Raw genomic sequence first — 16,830 nt, 5'->3', positions numbered from 1 at the left:
GGATTTAGGCATGCGATCGACAAGAACATCGATCGCATACATTTAACTCCCTTAGATGCCTTAGTCAAACGTGACCACGGCATCTGGGATCGCAAAAACCCGTAAGCTAGCAAGGATGGGGGAGCAGGATGGTGAGTGCAGCAGCCTTGGTCCTCCTGAATGATAAAAGGCTGCAGCAGGTAAGTTCCTATAGAGCACTTGCCTGTTGAAAGGCTCCATAGGAACATAATGTAATCCTCATAGACTCCAATGCTAGGGCACTGGAGTCTATGAGAGAAGCAATCTGATGACTGCTTGTTACAGTTCCCTATAGGTGCTATGCTATATAAAGTGTAAAAAAAAAGTTTTAAAAATAAAATAAAAAAATTCAAATCCACCCCCTTCCCCAAAATAAAAATACATAAACAATATAAAAAATATAAAACATCATGGGTATCGCTGTGTGTGAAAACGCATATGGCAAATAGTGAAACGGAAAAAAAAAGTCAAAATGGCCAATTTGCTGTATTTTGGTCGCTTCAGCTCCCACAATTTTTTTTTATAAAAATTGATTAAAAAAATCATGCACACCCCAAAATGGTGTCAATGTGCAAAAGTCAAAAGATCGCCCCGCAAAAAATTAGCCCTCACACGGCTCCGTACACATAACTACAAAAAAGAAATATATTTTTTTTTCAAGGTTTTTCTTTTCAGTATTAAAACTCAAGAAATACTAGACATATGTGGTAGCACCATGATCATACTGATCCGGAGAATGAAAGTTCAGTTTTACCGCATAGCGAATGCGCAAAAGGAAAACCCATAAAACAGTTGTGGAATTGTGTGGGTTTTTTTTTTTTTTTTACCCCATTTGGAATTTTTTTCAGCTCTCTACCACGTTGTATCCAATATTAAATGGAGGCATTAGGCTACTTTCACACTAGGATTTTTACTGGATCCGGCAGGGCTCAGCAAAAAAGGTTCTGTTACTGATAATACAAGCGTCTGCATCCGTTATGAACTGATCCGGTTGTATTATCTTTAACATTGCCAAGACGGATTCGTCATGAACTCCATTGAAAGTCAGTGGGGGATGGATCTGTTTTCTATTCTGTCAGATTGTGTCAGAGTTAAACGGATCCGTCCCCATTGACTTGCATTGTGGGTCATGACAGATCGCATGCTGCGGTTTGCTCTCCGATATGAGAACGCAACCAAACGGAACGGAATGCATTTTGGAGCATTCCGTTCTGTTTAGTTACGTTTTGTCCCCATTGACAATGAATGAGGACAAAACTGAAGCGTTTGTGTGAAAGTAGCTAGTGTGAAAGTAGCTGTCACGGCTGTATGTGAGCAACAAGAGCATACACAGTAAATAGAGCTACTGACCGGACCCAAACTAGGGAGGATAAAGGGTGACCCCTGTCAGACCCTCAAAGCTCTCCCTATGCTGCTAAAGCACATGCCTGGATCCAAATGGTGGAACGAGGCATGCCCGCGTACCTAAGACTGATGACCACTGTAACCCCTACAATAGTGGAAGGGGCACGGCCACCGGTACCCTGCTCAGTATATGGAGGGAACCGTGGTCGCCTCAGATCCAGTCAGAAAATAAACAGGTACACTACAATGTTTGCACACTTAGCTAAAGGAGCTGCAGCAGCAGAGAAGACGGATCTAAAGACAGCTGGCAATATCCGGAGTACTTGCTGCAGCAGAACACAGGTCCAGTGAAATGATAGCTTACAAGTGAAGATACTCAAGCAAGAGCTACAACTTAAATGAGAAATATAATCCACACCCTACAAAGGAGGAGGGGTGATTTAAAGGCAGGGAAATCAAACGCAGGAGGAACAGCTGGGAGGAAGGAAACAGAAATGTAAAGACCTCATCACAGGGGCGGAGAAACAGAGCAGTGAGAACTCCTCCAAGCTCTAGTAGTGACATCATCACAGGGGTGGAGAAACAGAGCTGTGGGAACATCTCAAAGCTCTGGTAGTGACAGTACCCCCCCCCCCCCCCCCCTACGGGTGGACTCCGGACACCCAGGACCCACCTTCTCAGGATGAGCCCTATGAAATGCCCTGATGAAGCAAGTGGCTTTAATGTCCGACACCGGAACCCACATCCTCTCCTCAGGACCATAACCCTTCCAATGAACGAGGTACTGAAGAGAACCGCGGACAATGCGAGAGTCCACAATTCTGGAAACCTCAAACTCCAGATTGCCATCAACCAAAATCTGAGGAGGAGGCAAAGAGGAGGGTACCGTGGGCTGGACATATGGTTTTAAGAAAGATCTGTGAAATACATTATGTATCTTCCAAACCCGTGGAAGATCAAGACAGAAGGCAACAGGATTGATGACTGACAAGATTTTATAAGGCCCAATAAACTTGGGACCCAATTTCCAGGAGGGAACCTTCAGTTTAATATTTCTTGTAGACAACCACACCAGATCACCCACATTCAGGTCCGGACCAGGCACACGTCTCTTATCAGCCACACGCTTATACTTCTCACTCATCTTTCTAAGATTACTCTGAATCTTTTGCCAAATGGTAGACAAAGACGAGGAAAATCTCTCCTCCTCAGGTAAACCAGAAAGAGCCCCTCCCGAGAATGTCCCAAACTGCGGATGGAAGCCATATGCACCAAAGTGACTTATCAGAAGATTCCTGACGACGGTTGTTCAGAGCAAACTCGGCAAGAGGGAGAAATGAACACCAATCCTCCTGGTTCTCTGCCACAAAAAAGCGCAAATATGTCTCCAGATTCTGATTGAGGCGCTCAGTCTGACCATTCGACTGCGGGTGAAAAGCAGAAGAGAAGGACAGCCGAACCCCCAGGCGAGAACAGAAAGCCTTCCAGAACCTGGACACAAACTGCATGCCTCTATCGGAAACAATATCAGAGGGAATGCCATGCAATTTAACAATATGGTTGACAAAAGTTTGCGCCAACGTTTTAGCATTGGGTAAACCAGGGAAAGGTACGAAATGAGCCATCGTGCTAAAACGGTCCACCACCACCAGGATCACCGACTTCCCTGAGGAACGAGAAAGATCCGTGATAAAGTCCATGGACAGGTGTGTCCAGGGACGGGAAGGTATGGGTAACGGGAGAAGGGAACCTGAAGGCCGTGAACGAGGGACCTTAGCGCGAGCGCACTTCTCACAAGCAGCCACAAAACCCTCCACCGACTTACGAAGAGCCGGCCACCAAAATCTCTGAGCAATGAGATCTACCGTGGCTCTACTCCCGGGGTGACCAGCAAGAACAGTATCATGATGCTCCTTGAAGAGTTTGTGACGTAGCTCAGGAGGCACGAACAACTTCCCAGAAGGACAACGGGCAGGTGCCTCAGTCTGGGCAGCCTGGACCTCGGCCTCCAAATCAGAATATAGAGCAGAAACAACTACCCCCTCCGCCAAAATGGGACCCGGGTCCTCAGAGTTTCCTCCTCCCGGAAAACAGCGAGAGAGAGCATCAGCCTTCACATTTTTGATCCCAGGGCGGAATGTAACGACAAAATTGAATCTGGAGAAGAACAGAGACCATCTGGCCTGTCTCGGATTCATACGCCTGGCCGACTCCAAGTATGCCAGATTCTTATGGTCGGTAAAAACGGTGATAGGGTGCCTGGCCCCCTCCAACCAATGGCGCCATTCATCGAAAGCCAACTTGATGGCCAACAACTCCATATCTCCCACATCATAGTTTTTCTCTGCCGGGGAGAGTTTTTTAGAGAAAAAGGCACAGGGTCGCCATTTGGCAGGAGAAGGGCCCTGGGACAAAACCGCACCCACACCCACCTCGGAATCATCCACCTCAACAATAAAAGGTAAGGAAACATCGGGATGCACCAAGACGGGAGCAGACGCAAAACTCTCTTTAATCTTAGAAAAGGCTGCAAGCGCCTCCTCCGACCAAGAGGAAAAATCCGCCCCCTTTTTTGTCATGTCAGTGAGGGGTTTGACAACAGAGGAATAATTCAAAATGAACTTTCTGTAATAGTTCGCAAAACCCAGAAAGCGCATCAATGCCTTCTGATTCTCAGGAAGCTCCCACTCAAGTACAGCACGGACCTTCTCCGGATCCATGCGAAAACCAGAAGCAGAGAGGAGAAAACCCAGAAATTGAATCTCCGATACCATAAAAAGACATTTCTCCAGCTTGGCGTACAATTTATTTTCCCGCAGAATCTGCAGAACCTGAAAAAGATGATCCTGATGGGTCTGAACATCAGGGGAAAAAAATCAAAATATCATCAAGATACACCAATACAAATTTCCCCATTAAATGGTAGAAAATACTATTAACAAAATGCTGAAAGATGGCTGGAGCATTCATCAGGCCGAAAGGCATAACGAGATTCTCGAAATGCCCGTTAGGGGTATTAAAGGCCGTTTTCCATTCATCCCCCTCTCTGACCCTGACCAGGTTGTACGCGCCACTCAAATCCAATTTGGAAAAAACCTTGGCCCCAACAATTTGGTTGAAGAGGTCCGGGATCAGAGGAAGGGGATAGGGATCGCGAATCGTGATACGGTTCAGCTCCCTAAAATCTAGGCAAGGTCTCAGAGAGCCATCTTTTTTTTTAACAAAAAAAAACCCTGCGGCAACAGGTGATTTTGAGGGACGAATATGCCCCTTATCGAGACTCTCGTAGATTTAGGTTCGCATTGCGATTCTTTCCGGTTGTGAGAGATTGTAGAGGCGTGCTTTTGGCAGCTTGGCGCCGGGAATGAGGTTAATGGGACAGTCAAACTCCCGGTGAGGAGGTAGCTCCTGAACACCGCTCTCGGAAAACACGTCCGAGAAATCAGAGAGAAATGATGGCACAGTTTTAGTAGACACCTCTGCAAAAGTCGCTGTGAGACAATTCTCTCTACAAAAGTCACTCCACTCATTTATTTGCCTTCCTTGCCAATCAATAGTGGGGTTATGTCTAGTGAGCCAGGGTAACCCCAAAACTAGAGGAGAAGGCAATCCGTTAAGGACAAAACAAGATATATCCTCCACATGAGTGTCACCTACAGCTAGCCGGATATTGTGAACAATGCCCTTCAGAGATCTCTGTGAGAGTGGAGCAGAGTCAATAGCAAAAACAGGTATATCCTTTTCTAATGTGCAAACCTGAAAACCATGCATGGCTACAAATTGAGTGTCAATAAGATTGACGGCCGCTCCACTATCGACAAAAATCTCACAAGAAATGACTTTGCTCTCTAGCGCCACCCTGGCAGACAGGAGAAAACGGGAACTGCAGGTCAGAGGAAAAGCATCAATTCCTACATCAACTTTGCCCAAAGTAGCAGATGAAGCAGAATTTGATGATTTACCTTTTGAGGTTTCTCTCTTATTATCGCTCTTAGTACAGTTCAAGAATCTCCTAGACGGACAAACATTTGCCAAATGACCTATGCCCCCACAACAAAAACACACCATACTCTGAGGACTAAATCCTCTTTTATCAGGGGCAAGTCGACCTAGCTGCATGGGCTCCTCCTCAGAGGGGAGCGAGACAGGATGAGGCCCCTGCACACTGAATGAGTCCGCACCACTGCCCCTAGACTGACAATGGCTGGACATAGAGGTCTCGTTTCTTTCTCTTAGACGCCTGTCAAGGCGTACCGCCAATGACATGGCAGACTCTAAGGACGTTGGTCTCTCATGGAAAGCAAACGCATCTTTCAATCTCTCTGAGAGACCATGACAGAACTGACTCCGGAGTGCAGCATCATTCCAACCTGAATCAGCTGCCCATCTCCGAAATTCAGAACAATAAAGCTCCGCAGACAGTTTGTTCTGGCATAAAAAACGTAAGTTAGATTCGGCCAGAGCAACACGATCCGGGTCATCATATATCTTCCCCAGGGCCACAAAAAATCTTTCCACGGATCGAAGGGAGGGATCCCCTGATGGTAGCGAAAAAGCCCAAGTCTGAGCATTACCCCTGAGCAGGGAGATGACAATCCTCACCCTCTGCTCCTCATTACCAGAGGAGTGGGGACACAAGCAAAAATGGAGTTTGCATGCCTCTCTGAAGCGAACAAAATTCTCACTGCCCCCGGAGAACGTTTCCGGAAGTGAGACCTTTGGCTCGCAACAGACTCCATGGGCCGGAGCAGAGCCCAATGCTTGAAGCTGAGTCATAGATTGACGGAGATCCGCTACCTCCAAAGAAAGACCCTGCATGCGGTCAACCAGGCCAGAAAGCGGATCCATGTCAAAAAGGACGGTTTTGGTGGATTATAATGTCACGGCTGTATGTGAGCAACAAGAGCATACACAGTAAATAGAGCTACTGACCGGACCCAAACTAGGGAGGATAAAGGGTGACCCCTGTCAGACCCTCAAAGCTCTCCCTATACTGCTAAAGCACATGCCCGGATCCAAATGGTGGAACGAGGCATGCCTGCGTACCTAAGACTGATGACCACTGTAACCCCTACAATAGTGGAAGGGGCACGGCCACCGGTGCCCTGCTCAGTATATGGAGGGAACCGTGGTCGCCTCAGATCCAGTCAGAAAATAAACAGGTACACTACAATGTCTGCACACTTAGCTGAAGGAGCTGGAGCAGCAGAGAAGACGGATCTAAAGACAGCTGGCAATATCCGGAGTACTTGCTGCAGCAGAACACAGGTCCAGTGAAATGATAGCTTACAAGTGAAGATACTCAAGCAAGAGCTACAACTCAAATGAGAAATATAATCCACACCCTACAAAGGAGGAGGGGTGATTTAAAGGCAGGAGGAACAGCTGGGAGGAAGGAAACAGAAAGTAAAGACCTCATCACAGGGGCGGAGAAACAGAGCAGTGAGAACTCCTCCAAGCTCTAGTAGTGACCTCATCACAGGGGTGGAGAAACAGAGCTGTGAGAACGTCTCAAAGCTCTGGTAGTGACAGTAGCCTTAAAATGCAACTTGTTCTGCGAAAAAGAAGCCCTCATATGGCTATGTGAATGGAAAAATAAAAAAGTTATGGGCCCTGAAAGGCAGGAAGTGAAAAACAAAAATGCAGAAACGAAAAAACCTCCAGGGCTGAAAGGGTTAAAATCATACCTCCAGTTATGCACTTATACCTGCTCAGGATACATACCTTAGTGTCTAAATGCACATTTCTAATAATGTATCTAAAATAAATAATTTGTGTTTTTTTCTGGCTGCATATGCTTCATGTGCGTTAATATAGTAGGAGGAGACTTTAATCATTGCAGCCCTTTACTTCCTCCAAAGCTTTGAATGAGGCTTAGGCAGGGTGCTGAGTCTGCCTTGGCTATATTTCCTTGTCAAATCCCAAGGTTTGTTGGAAAGTCGGAGTTTGACTCCTAGTGAGCCAGGAGGTGGCGCTGGCGAGATGGCTCTCTTCCTTGGGAGATGCCTCTTTGCGTAATCTTTTCCCGTGGAGCATTGCCAATAAGTCTCCGTACCATGGAGTGCTTCCAGTAAGTCTCCACACAGGACTGGTCTCTTTAAGGAGATTCAGCACCCTGTCTAAGCCTTCCTCCCTGCTAAAAGATAGATGGCTTGATAAATAGAGAATGAGAGCGATACAGCTAACATAAAGTGCCTATGTTACCCAGACAGGGAATGACAAACTTTCTGTGGGGGAAATGTCTAGCAGATAAGGTCCTGTCATCCCAGAAATATCAACACTGCTCCATGCAAGCAGTTTCTGCAGTATAAGGGGAGAAACATGGTGGCTCAGGCACTGTAGCCTTGCAGCGGTCCTAGGTTCAAATCCAACCAAGGACAACATCTGCGTGGAGTTTGTATGTTCTCCCCATGTTTTCATAGGTTTCCTCTGGGTACTGATAGAAGATCTAAATTGTGAGCCTATCTTGGGACAGTGAGTAATGATAATGTACGGAAAGTGGTGCAAAGTATGTCGGCGCTATATAAAAATAAGAGGGGGTTTGCAGTGTAATATGAGCTAGCGGGCTTATAGACAGAGTGACCGGGACCGGACTGCAGCTCCACTGTATGGTTTGAAGGTAAAGGCGTCATTAATAAGAATAATTTACAAGATTATCAGAACTGTTATTGGGACCATCCGTTTTTTGAAACAGATAATGGGGGAGATTTATCAAACTGGTGTAAAGTAGAACTGGCTTAGTTGCCTATAGCAACCAACCAGATTCCACCTTTCATTTTTCACAGCTTCTTTGGAAAATGAAAGGGAGAATGTGATAGGTTGCCATGGGCAACTAAGCCAGTTCTACTCTACACCAGTTTGATCTCCCCCAATGTTTGTATCATGTGTTGAATTTTAAGAATTCCTATTCACTGTATCCTACAAAATACAGCTTTTGTGCCAATACAGAAAAAAAGGTTGAGTGTACATTAATGCGAGTGTACATTTTTCCCAGCTCTCTAGTTCTCAGCAAAATCTGGAAACATCGCTGCGGGAAATCAAGAATGAACTATCTCCTGGGGGTGGTCTTACTGACTCCTGGATTAATGTTGAAGGCACGCGCCCCAGTGACAGGAAGTACGTACATTATTAGGCGCTGTTAACAGCACATTTATATTGAATAGGAAAGAGCTGGACCAATTGTGGTTGTCATTTTGTTCTTTGTAGTGTGGAAAAGATGCAAGTGTTGCTCCACTTGATCACTGAAATCAGCTGTCAGTTCAAGAAGGATAAAGCACAGCGCAGTGAGTCCGCCTTCTCGATGATCGTTAGCCATATTTTCTGGTTTTTTCCTGTCTTATAAAGAAATGTTTTTTTTCCCATACAGAAGGTTTACCACACATATGAGTAGATGGCAAAGAATATTTAGCTCAAATTTTATCTGACGTATTAACTGATACAATCATTCTCTGTCTTCTTTAAAAAAAAAGAAATAGTTAAGGGTTACTGTCATTAAACAGTTGTGCAAGAATGAGGGAGGGGGTTTAGCAACACTTGATCCGACCTGTGAAGGGAAGCTTACCTGCTTCCCAGCGATGGATCCTCGCTCCTTCTCCTCCTGGTCCGGCCTGCTCCTTTGCGCTTCCTCGCTGAAAACATCCAGTTTGATGCAAATCTTTCACACTCGCGTTTTGTGTGGATCCGTCATGGACTGATCCGTTCAGATAATACAACCGTCTGCATCCATTCAGAATGGATCCGTTTGTATTATCTTTAACATAGCCAAGACGGATCTGTCTTGAACACCATTGAAAGTCAATGGAGGACGGATCAGTTTTAAATTGTGTCAGAGAAAACGGATTCATACCTATTGACTTACATTATGTGTCAGGACGGATCTGTTTGGCTCAGTTTCGTCAGGAGGACAGTAAAACACTGCAGGCAGAGTTTTGGTGTCCGCCTCCAAAGCGGAATGGAGAAGGAACGGAGGCAAACTGATGCATTCTGAGCGGATCCTTATCCATTCAGAATGCATTAGGGCAAAAACTGATCCGTTTTGCACCGCTAGTGAGAGCCATGAACGGATCTCGCAAATGGAAAGCCAAAACGCCAGTGTGAAAGTAGACTTAAAGTAGACTAATTGTCCAGTAATCTGTCCAACGGCTAGTTAAAGATTAGGAAGGAAATCATTGATCTATATCAACCAGCGGTGTTTTATTTTTCCCTTCCTCTGGACCAACTAGGGTTTGTAAATATAAAAGACTGCATTTGAAGTACTTGGTTCATTTTCAACCTGCTAACAATAAGTGCTCAGAAAATCTCCGAGCATCCATCATCAAAATAAGAGATTACATAAAAAGCTGAGAAATTGTCCATCATTTTTCCATTATCTGATAAGAATCTGAGATCTCATCAGGCAATACAGGAAATACATTATAATAAGTTAATAAAGGAATTAATAGATTACAATGGAACACAGAGTTGTTCTTTATGTAAAAGTGAATGATTATTTTCATTTCCACGTGTTTAGATGTATATCTGTTTATTTGCAGGACTTCCATACAATGAAGAACAAATACACAAGTTTGACAAGTAAGTCCTCAGGTTGTGTTATGTTGTCATCATAGCAAGCCAATGACTGTATTACATTAGTGTTTCTACTTTATTTCCTTTCTTTTCCACATGCGTGTCAATGATAATTCCTAAAGAAGTATTCTGGTTAGAGAAAGTTATCCCCTAGCATATACTCGGCTATCTCCAGTGCTCCCATGCCATCCATTTGGGGGGGGGAAGGGGCTCCATGGGGTACGGGGTCCCTGTTCTCGTGGCTGGTGGGGGTCCCAGCAGGAGAGCCGCTATCGATCTAATAGCTGTTCTCTATCCTGTGGATAGGGGATAACTTTCTCTAACCAGAATACCCCTTTAAAGGCGCTGTGCAGCGCTACAATATTGATGACCTTTCCTTAGAATAGATCACCAATATCAGATCAGTGTAGGTGCAGCTCCCGACACCCCCACCGATCAGCTGTTTGAAGGGGTAGCGGCGACGCGTGAGCGCTGCTTCCTCTTTAAAATTACCTGCGTGTTGTCTCCTTTTGTAGAGGAAACACAGTGTAATTGCAACTACTTGTCCCATTCAAGTGAACGTATTGTAATTACACTGCACCGCTGCTGCAAAGGAGACAACACGCCGGTCATTTTGAAGAGCAAGCAGCGCTCACTGAGTGCCACTACGTCTTGAAACAGCAGATGTGACATTGAAGATCTATCCTAAGGAGAGCTCATCGGTATTGTAGCTACAACTGAGCAGAATTGCCACATTGTTTGGACTTTCAAGAAAATGAGAGAGCCAAGCGTGGGTGTGTATGGGGTGGGATTAGAAGCGATATGGCTTATTAGATAGTTAACTCGGGTATGGCTGCCCCAGCATCCTCCCTATAGCGGTCATTTCTGGATGTGGGTGCACAAAAAACAGCAACTTTTGGGTAGCAGTAAAGCCAGGTGGCTTTGCTGTGCTCTCAATATATTTGTACTTTATTAATTCTGTAAATCTTTTTTACTTGTATAGATATTTAAAATGTATTGCTTATTTAAAGGGGTATTCCGGTAAAGTAACTTAATTTTTGAAAAACTGCATTAAGACAGAAAGCTGTGACCCAACCAGAACCCATACCTATACATATATTCAGAGCTTCATTTTACCTTGCAATCCATTTGTCTAGCTCCTGTGTGAGCCTGCAATACACTGAGAGTATCATGGCGCCTGATCTTCTCTCACAAAGACTACAATCCCTAGCTGTTGATGTTTATTTAGTGGTTGCCTGATATAGAGTCCAGTCACCTCCCCTCTACTCTGTTATCAGCAGCACACTGACACTCCCTTTGTTTCACAAGACATTTAGCTAGAGAACTGATAGCAACACACTGAGCATGCTCGACCTAACAAAGGCTCAGAACTACAGGTCGCTGCCATGGTAATTTAGGAGGAAACACAGAGTGGGTAGCAGAGGAAGAAAACTACTTTTAGAACTACTGAACGGTAAATATGTGAAATTTACATTATATTAGGTAATTATTGATGATGAATTAGTTTAAAACAAATTATATTTATGGTAACCGGAATACCCCTTTAAAGCATGCCTGTTTATTTTTCACAAGTCAGTAGTTCATGTTAATATATGAAACTTTTTAATGTGTCTTATTAGGGGAAGGTTTCCTTGTCTGCAGGCTCCAAATAGTGTGACTAAAAATGTGACAAGGAGGAGGGGGATGCAGCTGCAATATCAGACTCTTTCAGTTAAACTGCCTGAGGGACAGAGCAGAGGGAAAGCAACGTGGGGGTTGGGGAGGGGACATTTGGTCACCTCTGCTGTTTTTGAACATATTAATGACTTGTCTATAATTAGTGGGTGGTTGTATCTTGCAGTTGCCCTTTTCTCGTCCATTTCCTTGGGGGACACAGGAGACCTTGGGTATAGCTCAGCTCCCTAGGAGGCGTGACACTAAGTGAAAACTGTTAAGCCCCTCCTCCACAGCTATACCCTCAGCCTGGAGAGAGAGACTGCCAGTTTTTTGCTTAGTGTCCAAGGAGGCAAGACACTCCCTGCTCCGCAGGGCTGTTTTTTCTGCTTATTTTTTACCGTTACTTTTATTTTTTATTTGTTAATATAATTTTGATTCTCCGTTTTCTTCAGGGACAACAGAGACGCCTGGACCTCTCTGTTTCTCCCAGGGTCGAGTTGCGCCAGTGCCGGTCACCCCACCCGCACTGCTGCCTCCCCCACAGAAGGCAAGGTGGACCAGGGCAGCCTAGCTCTCCTGCATCCCGCCAGCGTAAGGGTCACCCTGACGCCAAGTCCCTCTTCCAGCGTCCTACCACTATGGTGCCAGTAGCTTAAGGGGCGACCCTGCTGGAATAGACCGAGGGTGAAGACAGCAAGAAGGTAAGAGGTGGCTGCTCCAGCCCCCAATCCCCCCCACCCCCCACTGCTACTTGGGGTCTGCTAACCCGGGGGCGTTTTAATTCTAGGGACCTGCAGGGTTCTCTTTCCCCCTTTTATCCTGGGGCCTCCCAGCTCCACCACTTTTAAGCTCCAGGCACTTATCTCTGAATCTGGTGGCCGCAGCGCTTCTACTCCCCGGCTGGCATCCAGGACCGCGTCTACGGTCGTTACAGTCTCCCCGCATTCACTTCTGTCTCGGCCGAGCGCCCATTCCCTCAGCTCCGACCGTAACTCCCGGCGGGCTGCCAGCTTCCCTGGCGGGCTCATGGACGGCGGACCTCCTATAATTGGCACCGCAAGTCCAGTGTTTTTCATAGGGGGGGGGGGGGGGGGGCGCCAGCGTGGCACCTCAGGAGTTAATTTAATCCCCGCGCGGGGCACTTTCCAGCAGCGTCGGTGGGGGGCGGGGCCTATCTTCCCGCGCTCTGCTCTCTTCCCGCCGCTCTGCCAACCACCGCAGCTCTAACTTCTGAGCACAAGGAACCTGCAGGCCACCGCTGCTGCCTCCTTCACCTCTGTTGGCCTCCAGTTGTCCAGATCTGCACACCTGCTGCTGCTGCTGCTGCTGCTGCTGCTCCTCGCTTCCTGAGGTTCTCCTGGTAGGACTGTTAACCCCTTTCTAGCGCCAGTGGCCCTAGCCTGGGTCTAGGCCTCTCTTCCTGGGTTATTTTTACCGTCATCACCAACATGTCGGATCCCACAGGGGCCCCTAAGCCCTGGTACCATGCCTGTACCGCCTGTAGAGAACCTTTTCCACGTGGGCAATCCGATCCGCATTGCTCTGTATGCAAGGCCCCAATGCAGGGTCCGCCAACCGCCGTGCCGTCCCCCGTTCCCTCTGGTCCGCCTGACTGGGCTAGGTCCCTGTCCCAGGCCATGGAAAGTCTCACCCACATAGTAGGCCGCCTTGTAGACAAACCGCCTACCCCGCAGGCTGCCACACCCCCTGTCGCACCCTCCGGGTCTACCGCTGCTGCTGCCCCCACTGGTTCCCTCGCTCCCAGTGAAGCCTTCAGGGCCCGACACTCTCAGAAGCGCTCCAGGGCAGAGTGTGCATTCTTCTCAGATGCATCTCTCTCTCCGCCTTGTGTGCAGACTCAGTCGGGCCTCTCCTCCCCACAGGACACGCCCTATGAGGGAGAACTGGTGGATTCGGATTGGGACATGGACTCGACACTGCCGTCCAAGCTAGCCTCCGCAGTGGGTCATCTCATCGCTAACATTCGCGATACCTTTAAGATACACGATGACCCTCCCAGCACTGACCAGGCCGGTGTGTCCTTTTTCCGCCCCAAACAGGCGTCCAAAGTTTTTCCTCTCCACGCCGACTTCTCTTCGGTGGTATCTAAGGCTTGGGCTCGCCATGACGCCCGCTTTACCTCTCCCAAAAAACTGGACATATGTTACCCATTTCCAGCGGATTGTGTTGCCATGTGGGCGTCCCCACCTAAGGTTGCTCCTCCCATGGCCTGCCTGTCTAAGAGCATGGCCATTCCTGTAGCAGACGGCTCCTCACTTCAGTCCACCGAGGACCGTCGTATGGAGTCCCTCTCTAAAGCCATCTTTGCTGCATCCGGGTCAGCCCTCAGACCGGTCTTTGCCTCTGCCTGGGCCCCATTCAGGACCTCCGATCCTTAGCCCAACTGACGGTTCAGACAGGAAAATTCATCTGCGAGGCTTCTCTCGATGCGGGTGCCCTCATAGCCCGCTCGTCTGCCCTAGCCTTTTCTGTTAGGAGGGCGCTTTGGCTGAAGGTTTAGGCGGCGGACGCCGCCTCCAAGCGTTCCCTTGCTGGGCTGACATTCATGGGCTCCCGTTTATTTGGGACCCATTTAGACGAGATTATTTCAGAAGCCACGGGTGGAAAGAGCACCCATCTTCCCCAGCCCAGAACCAAGGGCGCCTCTCGAGGCCGCTCTGGTTCATCTTGTTTTCGGTCCTCCCGCAGGTCCTCTGGGCCTCGATCCGCAGCCGGTCCCTCCTCTGGTCCCTCCTAAGATAGGCGCAAGAAGCCCTTTTTTCGGGCACTGCCCACCTGGTGTAAGTCACAAGCTGCCCGCCCCTCCACGGCCAAGCAGTCCTCCGCCTGAATGTGCGCCCCCACCCACCCGGGTGGGGGGCCGCCTCCTCATTTTCAAGGACATCTGGCGGGCTCACGTCTCTGACGCCTGGGCGCTAGAAATTGTGTCCTCAGGATACAAAATCGAGTTTGCGACCCTCTCTCCGGATCGTTTCTTTCGGTCCCGTCCTCCGCGGGATCCCGAGTGTGCGGCCGCCTTCTCCTTAGCCATTCGCACCCTTCTGGACAAGGGAGTCATTGCTCCCGTGCCTTAGGCGTACAGATTCAAAGGGTTCTACTCGAACCTCTTCGTGGTCCCCAAAAAAGAGGGCTCGGTGCGGCCGAACTTAGATCTCAAACGGTTAAACCGTTTTCTCCGCCTTTGGCGATTCCGGATGGAGTCCCTCCAATCCGCGGTGGCTTCCCTGGAGAAAGGGAATTTTATGTCGTCAATCGACATTCAGGACGCCTACCTCCACGTTCCGGTCGCTCGGTGTCACCATCGTTTACTTCGCTTTGCAGTGGGAAACGATCACTATCAGTTTGTTGCCCTTCCCTTCAGTCTGGCGACGGCTCCTCAGGTGTTCACCAAGGTTCTAGCCCATGTCCTGGCCTTGCTCCACTCCAGGGGTGTTTTTCTGCTGCCTTACTTGGACGACGTCCTTATCAAGACGCCCTCCTTTTCTCAGACGTCCGCCAGCGTGGACCTCACTCTGGAGACCCTGGCACGGTTCAGTTGGCTTGTCAACCTCCCCAAGTCTTCCTTGACCCCCTCCAGACGGTTGATCTTCCTGGGCATGCTGCTGGATACGAAGCGGTGGAGTCCTCCACCAGTCGGTGCGCAATCTTCTTCTCCACCGCTGTCCGTCCTTCCGATCCAGCATGCGGGTATTGGGGCAAATGGTCGCCTGCTTCGAGGCTATTCCATTTGCACAGTTCCATTCCCGCATCCTTCAAAGGGCGATCCTCTCTGCCTGGGACAAGTCGCCGGAGAGTCTGGACCGGCCCTTCCATCTAACTCCCCAAGTTCGGGCCTCCCTCCACTGGTGGTTGCGGACCCCTCTCCAGGGGAAAACCTTCCTTCCAATGACCTGGCTAGTGGTTACCACCGACGCCAGTCTGCAGGGTTGTAGAGGGGGGGGGGGGGTGTTTCCTCCCCAGTCTGTCCAGGGCACTTGGTTTCGATCGGAGTCCAAACTTCCGATCATCATCCTGGAATTGAGGGCGATTCTCCTGTCGCTCTGACACTGGACTCCCCTGCTAAAAGGCCATCCCGTCCGTGTACAATCAGACAACGCCATGGCCGTTGGGTACATAAACCACCAGGGGGGCACTCGCGGCGATGCGAGAGGTTACCAGCATTCTCCTCTGGGCGGAAGCTCACGTTCTGGCCCTGTCAGCGATTTATATTCCAGGAGTGGAGAACTGGACGGCGGACTTCCTCAGCCAGACCACCATCGACCTGGGCGAGTGGTCGCTACACCCGGACGTGTTCGAGTCCATTTGCCTTCGTTGGGGTCGTCCGGATGTGGATCTCATGGCCTCCAGGTTCAACCACAAGCTCCCCACCTTCCTGGCCAGGGCAAGGGACCCGAAGGCGTACGGCGCCGACGCCCTCGTTCTTCCGTGGCAAGAATTGTACCTTCTGTATGTGTTCCCGCCCATCCCCCTACTGCCTCGGGTTCTCCGGAAGATCGCGGTAGAAGGCATTCCCACGATCCTGGTCGCTCCAGATTGGCCTCGCCGGTCTTGGTACGCCGACCTGATGATGCTCCTGGGAGACGCGCCGTGGCCGCTGCCTCTCAGAGAAGATCTCCTCTCTCAAGGACCGATCTTCCACCAGCATTTCAGGTCGCTACGTTTGACGGCGTGGCTGTTGAGACCACAGTTTTGATGCAAAGGGGATTTTCCGCGGATGTGGTTCACACCATGATCCACGCCCGGAAGCCTGCCTCGTCCAGGATCTATTATCGGACTTGGAGGTCTTACCTGGGATTCTGTGAGAATCTGGGCGTTCCCCCTCTCCGCTTCTCTCTCCCCACGGTTCTGTCCTTCCTCCAGTCCGGCCTGGACCTGGGCTGGGCCTCAGTTCCTTGAAGGGTCAGGTATCGGCGCTGTCCATCCTCTTCCAGCGTCCCCTGGCCCCTCTCGGGCATGTCAAGACCTTCATCCAAGGAGTGGCTCACTCGGTTCCTCCGTACCATTCCCTGATTCAGCCCTGGGACCTGAATATTGTGCTCTCGGCGCTGCAAGCTTCCCCCTTCGAGCCGGGTGTCCGAATTGGCGGCCCTTTCTTGTTCCGAGACTTTTCTGATCTTTCACCAGGATAAGGCTGTTCTCCGTCCCGTCCCTTCCATCCTTCCAAAGGTGATCTCCGCCTTTCATCTCAATGAGGACATCGTCCTCCCCTTCCCACCCTCTGGAACG

The 16,830-nt window shown here is 49.0% G+C and overlaps 1 protein-coding gene across 2 annotated transcripts in view; it reads left to right on the top strand.

Moving 5' to 3' along the window:
- Positions 1-16,830, top strand: part of TBK1 (TANK binding kinase 1) — a 73,067-nt gene that overhangs the window by 36,401 nt on the left and 19,836 nt on the right. For both annotated transcript variants that reach the window (XM_040409397.1, XM_040409388.1), the window contains exons 14-16: positions 8,357-8,478; positions 8,569-8,645; positions 9,894-9,933. In XM_040409397.1, the coding sequence (XP_040265331.1) occupies positions 8,357-8,478; positions 8,569-8,645; positions 9,894-9,933 (239 nt within the window). The remainder of the gene's footprint in view (positions 1-8,356; positions 8,479-8,568; positions 8,646-9,893; positions 9,934-16,830) is intronic.

The sequence above is a fragment of the Bufo bufo genome, chromosome 1 (genome assembly GCF_905171765.1).
Source record: "Bufo bufo chromosome 1, aBufBuf1.1, whole genome shotgun sequence".
NCBI classification, from domain to species: domain Eukaryota; kingdom Metazoa; phylum Chordata; class Amphibia; order Anura; family Bufonidae; genus Bufo; species Bufo bufo.
This window is presented reverse-complemented; position numbering and strand designations above follow the sequence as displayed.